We start from the raw sequence: 22,503 nt of genomic DNA, 5'->3' as shown, positions 1-22,503 counted from the left end.
TGGGATTACAGGCTTGAGCCACCGCGCCCGGCCAGCAGAGATAATTTCTAAGCAAAAAACTGTCACTGTGTTTTTAAACCTTATGTCAGAATTCCCAGGGCCCTGATGGGGGTGGGAGGTGCCTTCACCCTGTCTGGCAAAATTAGGGCTAAGAATAAATACAACTAGGGTGCCTCGTGGTAAAAATAGTCCACTAGTTTGGAGCCTACATAACCTTCCCGGATATGAATGGGAATAGACTGAGGGGAGGCACTGGCTGGACTAGCACTGCCAGCAGCACTAGTGGCAGAACCCAATGTCCCTTCCAAAGGTGGAAAAGTGCAGGTAAAAATAAATGACTAGTGGAGAAAATGAAGAATCATACCTGAGGATAAAGAAATGAAAAATGGGTTATACAAAGAAGGAAATCCAATACTCCATTAACAACTGGAAACAGTCTCAAACCAAAAGAGGAATTGTCTCTTAGCTTGGTATCCCCAGATGCCTGGAAGGGGAAAGCTGTGTTTGCTGGGACCACTCCTGGTTTTGGAACCTTTTCTTCAAATCTAAAGAAAGCCTGCAGGCTGGGCACAGTGGCTCACGCCTGTAATCCCAGCACTTTGGGAGGCTGAGGCAGGGGGATCACCTGAGGTTGGGAGTTCAAGACCAGCCTGACAAACATGGTGAAACCCCATCTCTACTAAAAATACAAAAATTAGTCAGGCATCGTGGCCTACACCTGTAATCCCAGCTACTCGGGAGGCTGAGGCAGGAGAATCGCTTGAACCCAGGAGAGGTTGCAGTGAGCAGAGATCACGCCATTGCACTCCAGCCTGAGAGACAGAGTGAGACCTCATGTCAAAAAAAAAAAAAAGCCTGCAAACCTGAGTGGCTTCACCCTGGGAGACATTCATGCAATACAGTGCACTGGACTAATTGTTAAATGATAATGCATATTCTTTTGATGTAAGGGATCAGTGGTTGAAAACCAGGCCATGGCCTTAGGTGTTACGATGTATCTAGACATGTTTCTACATAGAGGGGCATGGGGTGGGGGGATTTCATCCACGGTTCCTGGCTCATAACTCCCGTAGCCCTTGCTACAATCTTTTGTCATATGTTGGGTGTGTTAGGCTTCGGGCAGGCCTCGGAAACAGGATCTCTCTCTGGCCCTCCTTTCCCCTGCCCCATCGCAGGACTCTAATCTTTCACCACCTTTCTGATTGTGGGTCTTAAGACCCTCCCCTGAGAGCGTCCCGCCTCACATCCCGGGGGAAGGAGTGCTTCTGTGAAAACCCGAGAGGACTGAGTTTCAGGATCTACTGTGCAGCTGAGCATGTAAAGCTTCCTGGAGGGCGGTGCACCCAGGGAGGACGTGGAAGCTCCGTGCCCCTTTCCCCCAGTCTCTTCATCTGTATTCTTCGTAATATCCTTTAGAATAAACTGTAAACATTGGGAAGTGTTTCCCGGAGCTCTCCGTGCCACTCCAGCACCTTAATCAAACCCAAACAGGAGGTCATGGGAACCCCCAACTTGAAGCGGGTCTGCCAGAAGTTCTGGAAGCCTGAACTTGCGACAGGTGCCAGGGTGTGGGGGAGTCTTGGGGACTGAGCCCCCAGCCTGTGGGATCTGGCACTATGTCCAGTAGGCAGTGTGAGAATTGAACTGGAGGACACCCAGCTGGTGTCCGCTGCTCCCACCCGTTCCGTCACAGAAGTCTCCTGTGTTGAGTGTTGTGGTGAGTGTAGAGGAAAAATGCAGTTGGGGAGAGTTTTCTCCAACATTTCACACTCAGCTGTTTTTGTGGCTGTTTTGGTTCTGGTTTTCCTTTTAGCATTGCGACTAATTTTGTTTGTTTGTTTGTTTGTTTTGAGACAAAGATGGAGTTTCACTCTTGTTGCCCAGGCTTGGGTGCAATGGCATGATATCGGCTCACTGCAAGCTCCACCTCCCGGGTTCAAGCAATTCTCCTGCCTCAGCCTCCTGAGTAGCTGGGATTACAGGCACCCGCCACCTCACCCGGCTGATTTTTTGTATGTTTAGTAGAGACGGGGTTTCACCATGTTGGGCAGGCTGGTCTCGAACTCCTGACCTCAGGTGATCTGCCCGCTTCAGCCTCCCAAAGTGCTGGGATTACAGGCATGCAACTAATATTCTTAATGTACACCCTGTGGCTTAGGAGTAGAATAAATCTAGATTCAAATCCCAGGTATAGTCAGGGCAGGCTTAGAACCCTATCATTACAGATTCTCCAGGCCAGAAGGGACCAAGGTCATCTGGTTCCGTATCCCTGCCAAGTACCAATGTAGGTAAAGACTGTGAACATGGCCGTATTGCATGCTAATTTATTCACCAACCATGCATCCAGTGCCCCTCTGTGCCTGGCACTGTGCATGTAAAAACACAGTCCCTGCCCCCAAGAATACCACTGTCTTTTGAGGGGAGAGACAAACACGTCGGTAACTACAATACAATGTCGCAGTTGCAGTAACTGGGTATGAATAAGTAGCTATGGAAACAGAAAAGGAGAATCCAATCACACCGTTGGCCAGGAGAGGAGTGTCCAGCATGGTTTCTGGAGAAAGTGGTATTTGCCTGAGCCCTGTGAGATGTTTTATTATAAAAGGCCGTTGCAACCTATGCTTGAATCCCTCCAAAGACAAAAAACTTGCAGCCTGCCGAGGCGGTGGGCAGCTCCTCAGGCAGGCTCTCCAAACACTACACCCCTTCCACCCCGGGAGGCTGCAGTTTTCTCATTCTAGCTTTATTGATGACAGGGGGACCCAGTGACTTGGACAGCAGCCACTGGCAAGATCCTGGGGTCTCCACTATGCCAACTACACCAGGGAGGCCTCCTTTCTTCTCTCTGCTTCTTACTTCCATCCCCAGCCAGTCTCAAAGGCTTCATCACAGAATTCTTTGAGTGCTGAGACCCTCCCCCAGCCCTCTCCCCAGGGTCTGAAGAAAGCCCCAGAGAAGTTGGAATAAATGAAGGTGCTTAATGGCTTGCGGTGTCATAAAGTTTTTAGAGCTGTGCACTGGAATGAGCAGGTTCAGGCTGAGATGAATGATCCAGGGCTTTTATCAAAGGGAGTCAATAAAAACCCGAAGGAGCTTGCCCCACCTCCACAGAGCGCTCATGTCACAGTGCTGGGCCCTGCGCTCTGGAAGTAGGAACCCGGGGGCCGCGTTTTCCCCCCAACTCCATCTGCTTTCTTCCCCGTGCCTTCCTTTCTGAAATGTATTCGTTTCTATGGAAACTGTGTTGTTACTGGTATGGGAGGAGTTTCATGACATTCAGAAGTGCCAAATCAAGTCCATTTATATAATGGTTTGAAATACACATAATGGCCTATGGAATATAGGACACGGTGACAGTTTCAGTAACGGTGTACCGAGTGCGGGATAAATAGAGCAATGGAATAGTCCCCACCTCGGAGTCAAATGCACTAGGAATAACCACGATTCTTAGTACTAAAGAGCAGCACTTCTCAACCATTTTTCATGAAAGGATCTCAAAACATGACACTAAGCTGCTCTCGGCTCATAGAGAAAGGACCCTGGACCTAGCTCCTCTGTGCCCGCCGAGGTTTGACCAAATATCAGGTGCGGAAGGTACAGAGGCGTGAGCGTGGCTGTGGATGCTTCCAGGTGTGAAAGGTAGCAGACATTCTATCCCGTTGCTCCCAGGGCCCACCCGCTTGGTGAGCCCACTGACGTCATTGCCTTGATTGATAGTCACTCCTGTGCTGTTCCTACAGCTCATTACTGCTGGATTCAGAGATTCATCAGCACCCACTGTGTACACAGAGATGAATGACACATGGAGGATGGCCTTATCTTAGCTCAGGCTCCCCTGGAAGCAGACCCTAAGCAAGAGCTCGAGTGTAGTCATTCCTCATGAAGGTGCAGAGGTGCCAGCAGGAGGGTTGGGAATTGACATGGGAAAGGAGGCATCGGCATGGGGGGACCCCAAGCCTGCTACCACTGTGGGCAGTCAGAGCCCAGTCCCAGTGAGAAATTCTGAGAAGTGCTATTGAACACCACCTCACAGCTAGGGCACTCAAGGGGTGGGGTATTGGGTGGAGCTCCTGTGGGGCATGGGTGGAGGGCTGCTGGGTGAGGGTGTTGCCTCCCAGCAGGTCTGGCCTGCTCTGTGTGAGGGCACAGTGGCATCCGCAGCTAAAGAAAAAGCCCTCAAGGGAAGGGGTCCAGGTACCGGCAATGGGAGATTGGCCTGAAGACTTGAGATGGTCGGGCCTGCAGATACAAGTGGGCACTGACAGAGTTGGCGGCAGCCTGCAGAGAACTTCAGGTCCATTGGGGAGATGGGCATATAATAAAATGGCAGAAGGCAGGGCGATGGGAGAATGAAAGGGAGGTAGAGATGACAGGCTCGTGGAGAACTGGAGGTGGAAAGCTGTTTGTTCTGACTGAGGGGCTCCAAAAAAGCAGGAGAAGAGAGACGGAGCTGACACATAAAGACGAGGGCCAAGGGGGCCCTTTTGCACACTTGCACCATCTAATCCTCACTGCATCACAAAGTGGGTAGTGTCACCCCCATTCAGAGGAGGAATAAACAGAGGCTCAGAAGACGAGGTCATCACCTAAAGGCACACAGATGTTAGAGTAAGCCAGCAGAGCGCCAAAGCCTGGCCTTCTTACTTCCACCCTGCCTCGGAGCTTTGTGTCTGGGCGACGAGGATGGGGTGACTTCCCCATCATGACCCAGGGCAGACACGACTGAGCCCCTGTTGTGGGTCCCTGTTGATTTTTCCCCATGGTCAAGGACTGCTGTCCCCCAATCTCCCACCATGCACTGACCACAGACCCCCACTCGGCCACTCAGGCGGCCCCTCTGATCCTGCCCCAGATATGGGCTGGGCTGACTGTGCCTAATATCGAGTGAATTTTCTGCACTACCCAGAGGAAAAGAGAGGACACAGCCTGGGGAGGGGAGCTTCAGCTCTAGTAGTCCCCAGCAGTGGGTCCCCTCCCCTGTCCTTACCCCTGCACACTCCTCTCCCAGCCGCGCTCTAAGCCTCACTGCCTCCAAAAACATGAGGGAGGAGGGATCACGCGTACACACAGGCAGCATTTCTGTAGCATGTTAATAGGTTTTCTGTCAGATGCAGCCTTCATGATTAGACACAGTGAGGAGAAGCTACATGAGACCTAACAAAATGAGAGTCTTTCCTGCAGAACTTCTCGGAGACACTAATACACCAAAGGCCATGCTGAGCCGCCCAAAGGAGATATGACGCACAAAGTTCCCAAACTCATTTGACCACAAAACATTTTTCCTGTAGCATGTGTCAGGACTAGCGTTCCCTGGAATCCACTTTGGAAAATAGTGTTTTAGAGCCCAGATCTTCCACTAACTGGTGGTGTGAGCTTTGTCAAACAAGAGTAAATCATACCTGCCTTGTGAGGACTCACAAAGTAACATGGATGAACACTCTTTATAAACTTGTAAAATACTAGACAGATTATTTATTTGTGTAAAGCAAACACACTCAGTGTCCTAGAGAACCTTTCATTGGAGGTCAAACAAATAATAACAATAGTGATTTTTAAAAATTAGTTCTGTTCCTATCTCAGTATATGACTTTGACCTTGATCTCTCTTGACCTATATTTTCTCATCTGCGAAATGAGCATACTCATGATGTTAGCACTCTTTCTTCCATGTATTTGTCAGAAGGAGAAAATGTGCATCACAATTGTGTGATGCTTTGAAAAAAAGTATGAAGTATCACAGAATGCAAGTTATTATCAGAGATCCAGGTTAATATCCCCAATTCAGTCCAATTTGTGCTGAGATCAAGACAAAAGGGGTCCTGGGGAGGAGAGGGGCTAGTGACATAAATAAAAACCACTGATAATCTTCATCCATATTTATGATGTTAGGAGCCTTGTATGAGCATGTCACCGAGGACAGAAAATGAATATTTTATGAGTGAACGCTGAATGCTGTATTAAGATGAAATGCACAGAAAGCGGCCCGCTTGCCTCTGCCTCCAGATTGTGCTGGAGAGGTCAGCATAGGCTCTGTGCCTGGTCTCCAAGGAGCAGGGGCAGTTGGTCTGGAAGGATGAGCTCAGCATCCCAGCACAGACTGGGAGCTGTCTAGGGTGGACTGGTGGCAACAACTTTGCCCTGGGAGGTAGGAGAACTAAGACCCCACTCCCTCTACCAGCTGGGAAGCCTTGGGCAAGTTACCATAACCTCACTGGGCCTCCATTTCCACACTGTAAAATGAGAAGATCAACCCTGAACAATTGTGAGGTCTAAATCCAAGCTCAGCTGTTTGGAGGAGGGCTTTGTAATGCACGTAAGTGGGAAGTGTTATTATTCATGTATACACTCAACATTTACTGAACATCTACTATGTGCCAATCACTGCCACAGCCCCTTATTTATCATATATCCTGTGTGCCAAACACCACAGTCATCACTTTACACATATCACTCCATGTAATCATCACCAGAATCTTGAGAGGTATCTATTATCACTCCCGTTTTCTACATAAAGAAAATGAAACTTAGGAAAGAGAAATAGCTTGTCCAAAGCCACACAGCTAGGAAATGGCAGAGCCCAGGATTGTATGAAGCCAAAACCCTGAGCTCTACATTAAATGGCCCAACCTTGCCTCAGGTACTTCTGCAGTGCCAGTGGGGGCCCTGCCCTGCAACCCTTGACAGCTCTTCCCTGTTCTGCTCATGCTCCGTGCTTCCTACCACCAGTGCCCCTCCAGAACCAGAAGAGAAGGCCTGCCACCTTCTGTCTGGGCCCTGAGAATACCCTCCTTTGTTCTCCAACTCTGCTCCCTTTCTTCTCCTTGAAGGACTGGTCTCCATAATGCAGTCATCCGGGGGTTCTTTTTTATTTTATTTTATTTCATTTCATTATTTTATTTTATTATTTTATTTTATTTTATTTTTAAAAATTGAGATAGGGTCTCACCACTTTGCCCAGGCTGGTCTCAAACTCGTAGGCTCAATCAATCCTCCCTCAGTGGCCTCCTGAAGTGCTGGGATTACAGGCGTGAGCCACCAAGCCTGGCCTGGGGACTCTAATTTCCATCCCTATTCATCTCTTATCCCAGGCAGGCATCGGGTGGTGTAAAGACTGAACACCTCCCACCCCTGAAAGCAACAAGGACAGACCAGGCAGTGCAGGGTGAAGCTCAGCCGTGTCTCCCTGCTCCAGATAGATGTCTCTGGAGGCAAAGACGGCTCCCCTTGGCGCCAGCTCGAAGCTCCTGGCTCACTCCCGCCCACCACACGGCACGAGGACACCACCATCTCTGCAAATCTCTACCCTGTAGGGCAGTTTCATGTTATCTTGGCTCATTCCTTCTCCCGAGATGAAGAGATTGTTTTAAACCTGCCGCCCCACCAGCTCTGCTCTTGGCTTCCAATGCCATTAAGTTTCATTATAACAAATAAACACCACAATGACATTTATAAGTTACCACTGAGCACAGAAGCACAAATATGAAGCAGATAAACTGCATTTGATCCAAATAATTACTGCAGGCAATATTGGGCTTAGTCTGAGCTGGCAGCCGGGTACCGAGTAATTTATTAGATTGCGTAAGGCAATGTTGCACGTTGAGTTTTTCGTTATTGTGTCTTTTCCCCTCTCCGTGGCCTAAATAGGTTAGAGGAGTTTAGACAGTGCACGGCCAAACAAAGACAGACTTTGCTCAAGCAGATTAAGGCCAGGAATGTCAGCCAAGTGTCCAGGAATGGCTGCTTCCCAAGCAGCACGGGACTTGCAAGAGAAGAAAGGGCTTAGGCGATTATCTTGATGCTGCCAACCAAGGACAGCTCCCTGCACTCCCCACCCACTGGCCCAGATACAAAAAGCAGCCCCGTGGAGGGAGTAAATGACAGGGCCCATTTACTGTCCTGGATGGAGCCCCCAGGACACCGAATCTGGGTTCCTGCTGCAGACTCTCAGCCAAAGACCCTCTGTGGAAAGTCCCTTCCATAGCCCTAGGTAGCCTTGGGCAGTCCCACCCCCAGTCCCAGACCTATCATCCTGCAATAAATCAAGGGAAGGAAGCAGTCTGCCAGCCAACTCTGCAAAACAAAGCGAAGAGAACTGGCTGCAAGCAGCTGCCTCCCTGCCAAACCCAAACTCATAAAGTTTGATTCAAAGGGCTACAATACCTCCCATTCAGAATCCCTCCTGCCCCGTTCTTTCAGCCTTAGTAAATTACCCAATAAGCAGCAAGGACCTGTAGTTATTGTGCAGTTAAATGGTATTTGCCCCGTAAATTCTGAGCAGAGTACTAACGGTGATATACAGTAACTAATTACAGACATGAATTCTCTCCCCAAGATGCCAAGTGTTACCAAATATTGTTGTGTTTAGGGGAGGGGGGTTGAAAGCTGCTCTCTTCTCTCCAGTGAAGCCATGAGTAACTCTCTTATTAGAGGAGCTGTCGCCATCTCCAGGGGCACTCCAGGCTGGAAAACAGAGCTGTCCTGGGGAGCAGACAGGAGTGGGGCCACATGCCCACGTGCTGCCCCCTGACCCTGTGCCCCAGCAGAAGGGTCTAGCAGGTACTGGCTGGTCCTCCTTGGGTCATCTCACAACAAATAAGTGGCTCAGCACCATGGTGGCGGTGGCAAAGGCCCAAGGCTCCAGCAGGGCAGGGAATGGAAGTCATTATTCACCCAGCCCAAGGCCGAGCAGAGAGAGCTATGGCCAGGGATCGGCCTCTGCAAAGGGCTTCTGAATAGGGCCACAGAGGGTTAGGGTTAAAAGTGGTGCAGACGACTTTTGCCCTAAAATATTGTTGACAGAGCTGATTTCAGCCCCAAGGGCACCGTGGGAGAGGTTTCCGTGGTCTTCAGGTAGAGCAGGGACTGTTCTATCAGCTTCCCATCGGCTTTATAGCTGTTTTTGGAGCTCAGCCGGGGACAGGTAGGTGGCACAGTAGTGAGTCTCTGCTTTCTGAAGAGGAAGCCACACAGATCAAGCACCCTCTGCTGACCTGCTACTGTTGGGGGAAAAAAAGCCAGGCCTGCAGTCAAATGGCTCAAACCCTAGCTCTACCACACGCTGTGACCCTGGATGGGTTACGTAATCTCTCTGAGTTTCCTTGTCCATAAAATGGGAAAGATTCTCCATCTCTCAGGATGGTGGAATGTGAGCCGGGGCTACACCTGCTTCTAAGGAGTTCTGTCCTACTGGAAAAGCAGAAAACTTCCCTTCCCGGGCTGGGCGTCCCAGGCAGCCCTCACATTCCCTCTCCATCCTCTCAAGGGGCTTCCAGCACAAAACCTCTCCTTGACAAACATCTCTACTTCCAACAATCAGAGAGACTGGGGCAGTAATGGCAAGTTAGTTTTGCTTTGGTCTCTTTGATTGATGCAGACCAGCTGAGGCCTTGCGGGGCACCTGTTTGGTGGGTGACAGGAGAGGCAGGGTGGGGTAGAAGAGGGAGGACTTGGGAGGGTACATTCACAGGGGACATCAGGCTTGGAGCTGTGATATTCAAGTCTCTGCATGGGGGGCTGATGATGGGACCTGCTCCACGGGGTGCTGTGAGGGTGGATTAGGTAAGATAATGTATGTGAAGTGCTTTGTATAGGAGTTTGCTGTGGTTAATACCCCAACCCCACCAGAAGACGGCCCACAATCCCAGGGCAGTGAGAAGAAGAATCACTTTTTTAATTAGGACACATACATAGTCAGCATTCAATTATCTGTTGGCAAATTGTCCCCATTCCTGGCAAATGCTATCACCAAGTTTGCTTAATGAAGTCCTCTGTTAACATTTCACAGCTTCTTATTTTGCTCTTATGTGCATGAGGTCCAAAGGGAATAAAAGTCCTTTAAAGGCAAAATCTGTTAATATGCCCCTTCCCTCCTAGATAAGGTATGAGCCATAAAGATAGGAGTTGGGGAAGGTGAAGTGCACCTGACTCTAGCTTTGGGCCAGTCCCAGAGGTGATGTTCTCCCCACAGCTCAGTAGGAGGCAGAGAGGGAGCCCCATCCTTGGGTTGAGGGTTTTTTTAAGTATTAAAAATTCAGGCCAGGCACGGTGGCTCACGCCTGTAATCCCAGCACTTTGGGAGGTCGAGGCGGGCGGATCACGAGATCAGGAGATCGAGACCATCCTGGCTAACACGGTGAAACTCCGTCTCTACTAAAAATGCGAAAAATTAGCTGGGCGTGGTGGTGGGCGCCTGTAGTCCCAGCTACTAGGGAGGCTGAGGCAGGAGAATGGCATGAACCCGGGAGGCGGAGCTTGCAGTGAGCCAAGACTGTGCCACCGCACCCCAGCCTGGGCGACAGAGCGAGTCTCCGTCTCAAAAAAAGTAAAAAGTATTAAAAATTCCTAGAATATCAAACATATCCATATTGAAATGTGAATATCAAAATGCATTCCAAAGTCGAAAATGAATGTAACTTAGGATTATTCATTGTTTTGGATTGTCCATCATTTTAGATTATTCACACCCTTCCTCTTCTCCATTAACAAAGATAATTAAGAGTTGATTGTATTTGGTCTCCAAGAGGGGAGAAATCCAGGGCATTGCACCAAGATGGTCTGTGTCCAATTAGGAACAACTCCAGGAGCCATGAGAAGACTCATCTATAAGCACCAGGTCTGAGTCGTGATTCTCCACGCAGGTTCAGAGAGCAAGAACAAGGTGCCTTGTGCTTTAGGCCGGCCTGCCTGAGCCACGCAGTGCATGCCGGGTGGGCCTGCTTTCCCACTGTCAGTGGGATGTAGCCATGTAGCCCTTCACAGGACACCTGCAGAGCATCAGAACTGCACAGGGCCTTTGGAATCCTTGAGCATTGCACAGAGGGTCCTCAGGGCCCCCTCAGGGCTGCCATGGGCAGGACTTGGTCCTTCCAGTGCTGCCTCAGCTCTGCCTCCACCATTTTATACATTGGGGTTCCCTGTGAGATTTCACTGACAAAAAGGGTTGCGAGAACTTTCAAAATGTGTGAAAATGCCTTCACTGTGCAGTGGGAACACCAATGAGCACCCTGAGAGAGAGACAGTCACTTGATCAAGGCCACCCAGTGACAGAGTCAGAACTAGAAATAACCCAGGCCCACAGGCCTGTGCTGCGGGCACACAACAGTGCCCTTCAGATGTGGCCCAGAAACCACCTGCAGAAGGATGACCCAGGAGCTATTAAAATGCAGATTCTTTGACCCGGCTCAGACCCACTCTCCCAGAATCTCTGAGTTGGAGCCCAGGAAACTGTTATTTTTAGCCAGTCCCCCAGGTGATCCTCATGTACATGGAAGTTTTAGAACCATGTCTGACTGACAAGGCTACAGCAGCATAAATGATTATTTTGTTTACTTTTTTTAAGGTTTAGGATATAGATCTGACCCCCAAAAGACCAAGTGTCCTTGAGAGACTTGCTTTGACTTCCTTGCACCTCGATTTTATTATTTTCAACCTTAGGACCGCCCCTCGCCCCCCAAAATAGGAGTTTGGATAAATTAGAACATCAAGCATTAGGGTTGGGAGGAAGGGACTTAAACCCTGCATTTTACAGATGAGGTATCTGAGCCTTAGTTAAGGGAAGAGTCAGGCCCAAGGGCACACAGCTAAGAGGTGGCAGAGGCAGCACCAACTGGTACCTTCTGGGCCCAGGTGCTCAGGGCAAGGACAAAGCTTCATGTGTCCATATGGCACCCCTTAGACATGGGAGCAAGAGGTGCTGGGCATCTTGGAGTCAGCCAATCCATGGCCTAGCCTCCAGCCTCTCCTGGTGGTGCCCATGCCAATGCCCTCTCAGAGGGGTTGATGGGTACTCTCTCTGCCTGTAGCCAAGCCTGCCTGTAGCCGAGTCTGCAGCTCCCTCTTGGGCTAATGGCATAGTTCCATCCCTGCACCTTAGTGCCACTCTCTGCCTTCCATGCTGCTCCAACACATCCCAAGGTGTCGGCTCAGTGAGGGCACATTTCAGTCGGAAGACACAAGAGCCTGAGACTCAGAGAAGAAAGGGGGCTTAGCCAGGGCCCCATGGCTGGCCAGCAAGAGGCCTGAGACCACGGACAGGGTCTCTGCTTCATGCGTTGTGGAGTGTCTCCCATCTCCACTCCCCCACCATAAACCCACTCTGCTATGCCCGTCCCGTCTCATTTAGACCTCCAGGTGACCTCGGGCAGGGATGGATGGGCTCCGTCACGGGCACTGAAGAGCCCGTATTTCCAGCAGCACTTATCAGTGTCTTCGTGGCATCCAGACCTTGGCTGGGTCGATGGAAGAATCCCTCTCCTTGCCACTAATGAGCACAGTGCAGGCTCTGGCAGGGGCCGCCAGCCTGATCATCGGTAGGCAAAGGATTTATAGTGAGTGACTTTGGACTCACCCTGCCTCGGCCAACCCGATTGCTCTTCATTAAAGATCCACACTGTCCAGGACAACCTTGGCGGATTTTGTGTCCTGGGGAGAGAAGTGTGAGGCCGGGAGAATCGCAGGCTGCCCACGCTGGCCCACCCGTGTGAGGAGCAAGCATAGGGGAATGTGCCCTCAGACTTTCCACCCCCTCATCCAGCCCTGGGAAGAGCCTCTTTTTTGTGAGTCCAAGTGCAATTCTAGTGCAATTTCAGAAATGTTCATGAGACTGGCAAGCTTCTCCTCATGCGTGTATCAGAATCAAGATACCAATGGCTGCAAATAGCGATACTGGGATGGAAAATGTTTCTTTGTCTCTCTCCCAGTAGAAATCTAGGAGAAACAGACAATAGAGAAAAGACCCTGTCTTCCACCCCTGCCTTGTTCTTCTGGTTTCTCTGTTTATATTTCCAATCCCAGTCTAAAGGGAGAAGATTAGGCTAGATGATCTCTTGCCATCCCAATAGGGTTCAAAACCTGTGCAAACCTCAACAAGAGTTAGATGTTTCACCCAAGGCAGCTACTCCCAACACTTCCAGACTGGAGGAACCCTGTCCCTCTTAGATAGTCACATCAACATCTATAACTTTCCATATTTGGAGGTGAATTCTCAGGTCAACATCAAGTGAGAGGACACCTGAAAATACTTCTCCTACTGCCTGACCCATATGGAGTGCCCAGTCAGTGTGAGTTCTTCACACCTCCTTCCCGGCTCCAGAACCATTGACCCAGCTACATCTGGGACAACATCACTTGAGGGATTCTGGACCCCTCTCCATCAGCACATTTAAAACTGAACTCGCTGCCTCAGCTCAAGCCCGCTTCTCCTCCTGAGCAGGAAATAGCTCCTCCGTCATCCATTCATCCTGTCCTGCAAGCCAGGGACTGGGGCCTTTACGCCTTCATCTTCCTCATCTCCGGTCAAGTGCTATCAGTTCTACCCACAAATGGCTCCTAAATGGCTCCTAAATCCATTTCTTCTTTCCATGGATGCAGCGTTAGCCTGAGCCCTCATGACAGCAAAAACTTGCTGATCAGTCTCCCTGTCTTCAGATTATCCTCCTTCATTCACCCTCCTTGCTGTCACCACTGTGATCTTTCTAGAACTCAGATCTGAGCATGTGGGTCAAAAACCTTTGATGACTTCTCATGAAGTGCAAAGTTTTTGGCACACGTTCAAGGACCCACATGTTTCAACCCACCAGGACCTTCTAGATTTACACTCTACTAAGAGCATCTGCACACACATGCTCCGTGCACCCAGCCTGCTAGGCTTGCAAGGATACTGCCAGCTGCCATTGTGGAAGGCAGGCAGGGCCCTGTGCACATCACACAGAATGACCTCTTTCATTCTTACAAACAACTCAACAAGTACTGATTGCTAACCCAGTGGGGAAACTGAGACTCAGAGGGACTAAGCAATTTTCTCAGGAACTTACAGCCATAGTGGCAGGGCCAGAGACCAAGCCCAGACCATGTGGCACTGCTGCTTTTATTCCATGAACACATCTGTTCTTCACACTTGACGTAAGCTGTTCCCCATTCCGGGGAACATTCCCACCTTGTCTTCATCCTGGCCATTTCAGAAGCCAACCCTTCTGTGACTCCTTCTTTGGGACTTTGTGCCTCACTCTGATGCTTATGGTGTAGAGCTTTTTACTCTAGTTCCTTCTGCACATATTTGCCTCCTCGCAGGTCAGAGCCTACTCAGCAGAAGACATATCGGCCCCTCCTGCACACCCCACACCCAACCTAGGGACTTGGAGACTGCTAAGGTGGCTCCTGCCCATGCCTGAGGCCACCATGGCATCCTGAGAGCTGGCACCGTGACTGACACTCCCTAGACCCTCCATAAAAATCCATTTTATTAGTCAATCACTGGGCCAGAACATACTCTACCACCCCCAATCCTGCTCCCCTGAGCAGGTCACCAATGGCATTCTGGAAATGTCTGAAAGCTGATCCTCCTGTGTTAGATGCTGGCCCTGTACTGAGCAGCAGGAACACAGCAGAATTCAAGACTTGGGTTTCCAGGTATGATCTGAATCATGCTGCCCTTGTCCCCATTCCACCTGATATTGTTCTGATGTCACCAGCAGCCACTGAGCTGGCTTCTTCTCTTCTTCCTATCTGCTTGCTTCTCTGGACGGGGCAGCTTTCCTTAATCCCATAAGAGGCAACTTGCAAGCTCCGGGCTGGGAGAAAGTCGGCAATAAATCTCCCCAGCATAAGTATTCTTAAGCCTTCTCCAATTGGTCACTAATAAAGGCAGACAGTGACACTTGAGCCCTTTCTGCATGGCTGACCCGACACTCCAGGAGACTGTGAAGCCAACTGGGATGAGCAGAAGAGGCAGAGCCAACGGGAGGGCTCACCTGCTGTCTCCTGCACCACCCACACAGCTTTCTAATGGGTGCAACTTCAGATTTGCAAAGCCTCCATTCTCAGCTCTGGGACTCCGCAGGACAGGTGCTCCTCTTGTCCCTGTTTTAACAGTCCCAAGCACAGGAAAGACTTATGGATAGTGATGACAGTAAGAATGACCCTTTGTAAAACACCTGTCTACCAAGACCATTTACATATAAAACCCCTCATGCTCACAGCAGCTTTGCCAGGGAGGCATGTCATCCCCATTTTTCAGATAAGGAAACTGAGGCTCAGAAAGGGTGAGGCACTGGCTTCAGATCACACTGCTAGGGACAAGGTCAGAGTTCCTTCCCAGGCCTGACTGACCCTGTGTTCTTCCTACTATCCAGGACCCAGGCTCCGACAGGTGAGCCATCAGTTAGGTACCCCGGGCAGGTGACGAAGGGTTACCCATCACTCACGGTTTTGCTTATATTTTTTTCCTACCCCAGAATGACATTTCTCCTCCATCACTTTCCCCATATGATGATTCCTCCTCCAGGATGCCTTCTCTGCTTCCTCCCGGCAACTCCCTTGCTTAAAGCAGGACTCTCCTAAACCCCCAAAAAGCTTTATATGACTTCTCTATGAGACCACTTTATCCCTTGTAATCCAGTGACCTGTGGTCAAATGTGACCATCCAAGGCTCTCAGTGAGTTTCACAGAATGTCCTGAGAGTTGAGGGGGGCAGGTAGGGTTTCAGCTGGGCTGCCGCCACTCACAGGCATGCAGGCGTGTGTGTGCACATGTTAGCACCAGGCTCCTTAGAAGCAAGGGCAATCATTTCTGACCTTATATGAGTGACCCTCACTTCCTGTCCAGGTCTGGCTGGGTTTAATCCTAAGGGGAGTGGTCATGTCCCCTCAATCTGCTGCTGGAACAAAGGCCAGGCCAAATGACCAGTGGAGAGAGGGGAGGCAGGGAGTGAGCCCACCCTTGAACCACCTCCTGATTGACTCTGAACTGCCTCCAAGCGTGGATGGGAAGAGAATTGCACAGGGGTCGGGTGCAATGGCTCATGCCTGTAATCCCAGCATTTTGGGAGGCTGAGAGTGGGCAGATCACTTGAGGTCGGGAGTTCAAGACCGGCCTGGGCAACATGGTGAAACCCTGTCTCTACTAAAAATACAAAAATTAGCCAGGCATAGTGGTGCACACCTGTAGTCTCAGCTACTCGGGAGGCTGAGGCAGGAGAATCCCTTGAACCCAGGAGGCGGAGGTTGCAGTGAGCTGAGATCATACCATTGCACTCCATCCTGGGCGACAAGAGCAAGACTCCATCTCAAAAATAAATAAAAATAGATGATCTGAGGAGGCTGCCTTGTTGGTGGGGTGAGTACTTGTTTGAGAATCAAAATCTGCGTTTGAGACCCTTGGTGCAACAACCCACATCGGATAGTGGTGAGAAAACAGGGCTGTACACAGATCATTGGGGTTTGAGTAACACCTGAGCTAAGTGAATTTGCGCAAGTCCCTGCATTTCTGTGAGCCTTGGTTCATCTATAAAATGTGGGTAATATGGCTAACGTGCATGCCAAAAACAACGTATACGGTCAAAGACCTGGCATCAAGTAAATCTTCCATGAACAGTGTTTTTTTTTTCTCCTGTCAAGCCTGATTCCTTGAGACTCCAGCCCACCCTGTGATTTCTCGTCTTTCTCCTGTGTGGTGTGCTCTGCACAGTATCTGCTGGGTTAGTAGTTTATAATGCAAAAGCAATTTTCCTGCAGTGACCACCGATCTCAGCAGACCAACGAGAGCAGGCAAACTCTAAGTGCAAAGGCACATGTGACAGACGTGTAACCGACGCTCACCCACAGCTAGGAACACAAGACAGAAAAGAGAGCTGTGGCCCCTGCCCTCAAGAAGTGTACCCTGTTTCTTCCTTATTTCTGTTTCATCAGCATCTGACATATAGTAGATGCTTAATAAAGGTTTGGAGAAATTGATGAAGAGACAAAATGAGAAACTAGAGAGAAGATGAGAAAAAAGAAGGTTCCCTGTGGGTCACAGGAGCTGCCTGGGAAGAGAACTGGGCCTTCAATGAAAGGTGGGGTTGCTTAGGGGGAGGGGGCACCTTGGGCAGGGTCGGGGAGCGCGGTGCATCCCAGGACAATGAAACAGTGAGGAGAACTCGGGGCAGGTGGCCTTAGTGATCAGCCAGCACGGGGGTACTGTGGAGCTCCCACGAAGAAAAGGAGCTGGATTTTGGAGATTAGAATCCAGCATGGAAGGTTGGGCATTGTCCCGGAGAGAGTGGAGAGCCATGAGAGGTCCCACCCTTTAAAAGAGGGGAACCCTAAAGCAAGTGGTGAACTAAGAAGGAAATCCAGGTTCAGCACATTAATGGGTCAGGCAAAGAGAACATTCAGAGTCTGTGGCAAGACCCCACGCTGGGGCACTGAGAGCCGGAACTTGGGTGGTAGCAGTGGGAACAGAGAGGAAAGGGGAAGACTGAGAGATGTGCAGCCTGCTGGGCTAGGCTCAGTGATGGTGACACACTCAAAACAAAGCATGGGGCCGGGCGCGGTGGCTCACACCCGTAATCCCAGCACTTTGGGAGGTCGAGGCAGGTGGATCACAAGGTCAAGAATTCGAGACCAGCCCGGCTAATATGGTGAAACCCCATCTCTACTAAAACTACAAAAATTAGAAGGCGTGGTGGCGCGTGCCTGTAATCCCAGCTACTCAATAGGCTGAGGCAGAAGAATCACTTGAACCCAGGAGGCAAGGATTGCAGTAAGCGGAGATCGCGCCACTGCACTCCAGCCTGGGCAACAGAGTGAGAGTCCGTCTCAAAAAAAATAAAAATAAAAATAAAAGTGTGGGATGGGGAGGTTGCACCGACCGCCAAGGCTTCACACCAGGGGAACGTCATCGGGGAAAATCGGAAGCAGAGAAGATGGAAATTCTGGGCCGGTGGAAGGTGCTAGGTGTGTCACATCTCCACTGAGAGCAGGACCCGAGCCTGGGAGGCACCTACTCTGTGTTCCATCTGAGACCCTCAGGTGTGATGAGGAGGGGGCATAGCTGTGAGCACCTGGAGGGGTGGCCAGGCCTGCTCCCCTGCTCCTTACTAGACAGCACAGTGCCTGCCTCACTGCAGGGTTCGGTCAGTGTGTGTGGAAGAAACAGGTTCTCAGAAGCTCACTGTCTACTTAAGGTACTACCCAGGAGGCTGCAGAAAATGACCTTGGGTTCACTCGCATTTCACTTCTCTAGAGTAGAAAAGAAAATGAGGAAAATAAAGCAAGTAGAGGCCAGGCACGGTGGCTCATGCCTGTGATCCCGGCACTTTGGGAGTCTGAGGCGGGAGGATCACTTGAGGTCAGAAGTTCAAGACCAGCCAATATGGCCAACACGGTAAAACCCTGTCTCTACTAAAAATACAAAAATTAGCCGGGCATGGTGGTGCACACCTGTAACCCCAGCTACTCAGGAGGCTGAGGCAGGAGAATCGCTTGAACCCGGGAGGCGGAGGTTGCAGTGAGCCAAGATTGCCCCACTGAACTCCAACCTGGGCGACAGAGTGAGACTCAGTCTCCAAAGAAAATAAAGAGTTGGTGGGTGAGGAGTATTCTTCTGGCAATAACTTACATCCATGGCTCAAAAGCTGTGCTCTGAGGGACTCTTGAGCCCAAATGAGAGGCCTCAAGATCTGTCAGATGGATGAAAATAAGTGGGCTCCATCCCTCCATCTCCACCTTCATCCACGGCACCTCAACTTTTATCCACTCTAGATACTCAGTAACAGTTTAAAATTCATTAAAAAAAAAAAAAACTCATTGGTTTAAAAGAGAAAAGTAATTATAGTGACTTAAATATAATGTGCAAAAATTAAAATTAGACTGAAAAGGGAAATTGTCAGAGTACTGTGTCCCATCCCCAAAAATAATAATTTGTAAATCATGTCCTTTGGGTGGATTTTTCCTGTGAACTCATCTGCCCTAGAAACGGTCTTTCCATAGAAAAGCTAGTGGATCCAAGCAGACAGAATGTGAGAGGCTCTAGGAAAGTTTTTTTTTTTTTTTTTTTAGACCAAGTGTCACTCTGTCACCCAGGCTGGAGTGCAGTGGGGCAATCTTGGCTCACTGCAACCTGTGGGATTCTACACCTCCAGGCCTGCTCAGATGGCATCGGGCGATGTTCCTCCTCGAAAGGCCCTGTCCTACTCAGCTCCATCCCGTCAGGTTCCTTTCTTGCAAACCCTAGGTCTTATTCCAGGGATCTGGTGCCTGCTGCCACCCCTGACTCTGAGACACCCACCAAAAGGGTCTGTGGCCACTCAGAGTCCACCTCCACGGCCTGCTTTAACTGGGCCCCCTCCCAGCGTTGCCTTCCTCCAGAGCCTGGTTTCCATGGTGATAGCCCCCTCCTCTCCCTGGGGGCTGCAGCCAGTCCACAACTTACCCTTGGCCCTCAGATGCTTCCTGCACCCCACCTCCCCGGGGGCCCTCACCCAGTACCTCCCACACCTTCCTCCAAGAGGATGCGGGATGGGGAGAGACTGGGATGGTTACCCACTGTGGGTGCTTCCTAATAATGGACATCTCAGAGGGCTCGGGCACTGCTTCATTTAAGGCGCTCTCATTACAACCCCCTCCGCATCCAGCTGACAACCTGATAATTCTCTCTGATAGCACAATCTTCGGCAGTCACTGCGGCTGTCTTGACTCTGTCCTTCTTGCAAGAAAGATTTTGAGATAAAAGGATGAGCTGTGAAATCATCATTAGAGTAAAAGGAGCCTAGAGAAGGAGCCCTTTCTACCCACGCCCTCCCTCTTCATGCTTCCCGTCACCCTCCTCCCCTGCTTCCTCACCTTTTCTCTCCCACGTCCTCACTTCACTCCTCTGCTTTCTCTCCAGTCCCCCCCTCCTCTCCTCTTCTCCTGTCTCATCTCTTCCCTCCTTTTCTACCCTGTTTTGGTGCCAGGAACAGTCTAATTACAACAGAGAACTTGAAGAGACAGAGAGGAAAAAAAAAACCCTACCATACATAGCTGATTAAACTGTCCTATGAAATCTAATTTGTAAAGCTCAAATCAGAATAAAAAGTGTTACTCCCACAATTCAAGGCCAATTGGATTTTTAATGAGACTCCTCAGAGACCCTGCCAAGCTCTCATCAGGTTGTGAACTCGGCCACCTTCCTGCCTGCCCCCAGCTCTCCACCGTGAAACGCACCCCTCCTTCTGGGGAGCCTCCACCCCAAGCTCTGCTGCCATCCAAGTTCCCCTGGGTTGAGACACACCAAGTGTCCCCCTCTTGGGGTCATCTGTTGCTGAGAGCTCAGTCCTAGGTGTGGCCCAAGCCTGGGGCTTTTTGTCCCCAAGATGGGCAGCAGCCAGTGTCCAGGACCTCTGTGGCTGCCCCTGACTCTCCCAGGTCGGGAAGGAGAGGCCACAGCATCAGCAGCTGGCGCACCAGGTTCCGTTTTGCCTCAATCAAGTCTGGGTCTGTAGAGCAGGAGGTAGGAAAAAGGGAAAAGGGAGGGCTTGGAATGCAGACGCAAACCCCCGCTCTACCACTCATTAGCTGTGTGACCTTGGGCAGGTTACTGTGCCTCTCTGATCCTGGTTTCTTTGTTGTAAAATGGGGCTATTTCTGCTCTGAAGTATAATTAAGTGGATCACAGGAGAAGGGGTTGTGTGAAGCACGGGTTGTATTGTGGGCCAGATGCTCAGTGAATGTCAGCGTCCCATTGTCCATTCCACTGTGGACTCCCAGGAGACACAGATCACATCACACCTCCTCATCAGCAACTCCCTCCAAGGCCAGGCTTGAGGATCTGCACACAGTGTAGCTCAGTAGAAGACAGCACGGTCTTTGGAGCCAGAAAGACTTGGATTCACAGCACCCCCCACCCCCACTCCCACTAGACAGTTCCCTGGGCAATTCAGTTAACCCTGAGCCTCCGTTTCCTAAAGCCCTGTAAAATGGGGTTGACAATGCCCCATACGAGTGTTGCCACGGTGATAACTAGAGCCAGGGCATGTGCTGTATTTGGTGAGCAATTCACAAGCACAACGCCCATTACTATTTTTCACCTCCCTGTGCCTCATTCCCCCATCTGGAAAATGGGGATAAAAATGGTGCTTACTGTTTTTAGGCTGTTATGAGGATGAAAATATTAATGAACTAATATTTTAAAGCCTCAAAACAGAGCATGGCATCTTATAAGCATTGTGGGTGGGTCTGTTTAATAAAATACTGTCAACTGACTTTCTTCGATGGTTCTGGCCATCTCATTTTGACATGGCATGGTGTCCCTAATAATTTTTTCCCAAGTGATTGTGAGGCTGGAGTAAGGTCTGCTGCAGAAAAGAAAGGGACAGGGAGGACATGGTGGGACGGCACGCCTCCTCAGCACGCCTCCTGCCACACTGCACCACCACCCACCCCTCTGAACTTGGCCCTCAGCCCACCCCAGGAGCCAATGAAACAACAAAATGATTTCCTGAATTCTCAGGTTTAACCAAAGCCACATCACCCTCCATCGCCCACCTTCTTAACACACAGCCACCACAGAACGCTTCTAGCTAGAGGTCTCTCTCTCTCTCCTGTTTCTGCCCTGTGGAACGGTGTGCCCAGCACATGGCATTAAGTAGGAGCTCACCAATGCATGGGAAGTGGCACGTCCCAACGGTGGAGGGAGATGGCTCATAGGGAGCTGGGATGTGGCTAGACCAGTCCATGTGTTAGGGACTCATGGGCAGAGGGGTTGGAGCTGGGAGCCAGCTCCTCACAGGAGGGAATAGAGCTGGGGCTGAGACCAATTAGGAAGTTCAACCAGACCCCCAGCAGCAAAGCCAGGTGATTCAGGAGGCTCAGGCTCCTGGGCCAGCCCTGCTCTGCTGCTCTGCTTCCATAGCTAGAGGGCAGCCTTCTCACCCCTGCAGCCAGCAGGTAACTGACCGTTGTGTTTGTCTCCTTCCCAGGCCAAGTCTATTCCTTCAGCCAGCAGCCCCAGGACCAGGTGGTGGTATCGGGACAGCCAGTGACGCTACTGTGCGCCATCCCTGAATACGATGGCTTCGTTCTGTGGATCAAGGACGGCTTGGCTCTGGGTGTGGGCAGGGACCTCTCAAGTGAGTACCTCCAGACCTCCTGGGGCGGGCCTGGGGCCGTCACTTCCTTACTCACCCATCCACCTTCCTAGGGAGCACCCATCTTCACAGGCATCTGGGTATCAAATCTCCAGCTTTCACTGCAACTCCTCAGGCAGGGTGAGGTTAGGCAAGCACTGCACCTAGCATCCCTAGACTCTGAGGGCCTCGGATGTGCATAATGAACCATCAGCAAACCCTCAGTCTAGCGGTGGGTCCTAACCTAACTCGACAATGCCCTCGAGCATCTACTCCAAAGTCAAACATGATTCATGTGAAGTCCAGTTTCCAGAAATCAAGTGTTCCTGTGTCTTGGCCCAAGATGTACCCCCACATTTATTAAGGCATGATTATTAAGAAAATACAAGTCACAACCTGCTTCTTCCAGGCTTCTCACCCATTAAAGGGAACCAAGTAAACTGAAAATTCACAAAGACACCTGGTTGATCTTAGGAGCCATCATGAGATGGGAAGAAAAGACAGGAGGTATTAAAAATAAATTTCAAACCATGTTCGGCTTGGGCAGGCTGGTGTTCAGCAAAGCTACCCCGGGGCAGGCAGTGAGGGTTCCGGTGGTTGTTGATGGCTGACACGTGAACTCACTGGCCAGTGCCGACAACA

At 50.4% G+C, this 22,503-nt stretch overlaps 1 protein-coding gene across 1 annotated transcript in view; it reads left to right on the top strand.

Moving 5' to 3' along the window:
• Positions 1-22,503, top strand: part of KIRREL3 (kirre like nephrin family adhesion molecule 3) — a 135,930-nt gene that overhangs the window by 18,782 nt on the left and 94,645 nt on the right. The window contains exon 3 of the mRNA XM_031933838.1: positions 21,715-21,864. Coding sequence (XP_031789698.1) covers positions 21,715-21,864 — 150 coding nt within the window. The remainder of the gene's footprint in view (positions 1-21,714; positions 21,865-22,503) is intronic.

Source organism: Piliocolobus tephrosceles, chromosome 13, assembly GCF_002776525.5.
Source record: "Piliocolobus tephrosceles isolate RC106 chromosome 13, ASM277652v3, whole genome shotgun sequence".
NCBI classification, from domain to species: Eukaryota; Metazoa; Chordata; class Mammalia; order Primates; family Cercopithecidae; genus Piliocolobus; species Piliocolobus tephrosceles.
Note: the sequence above shows the minus strand (reverse complement) of the source record. Positions and strands in the feature narration are given on the sequence as shown.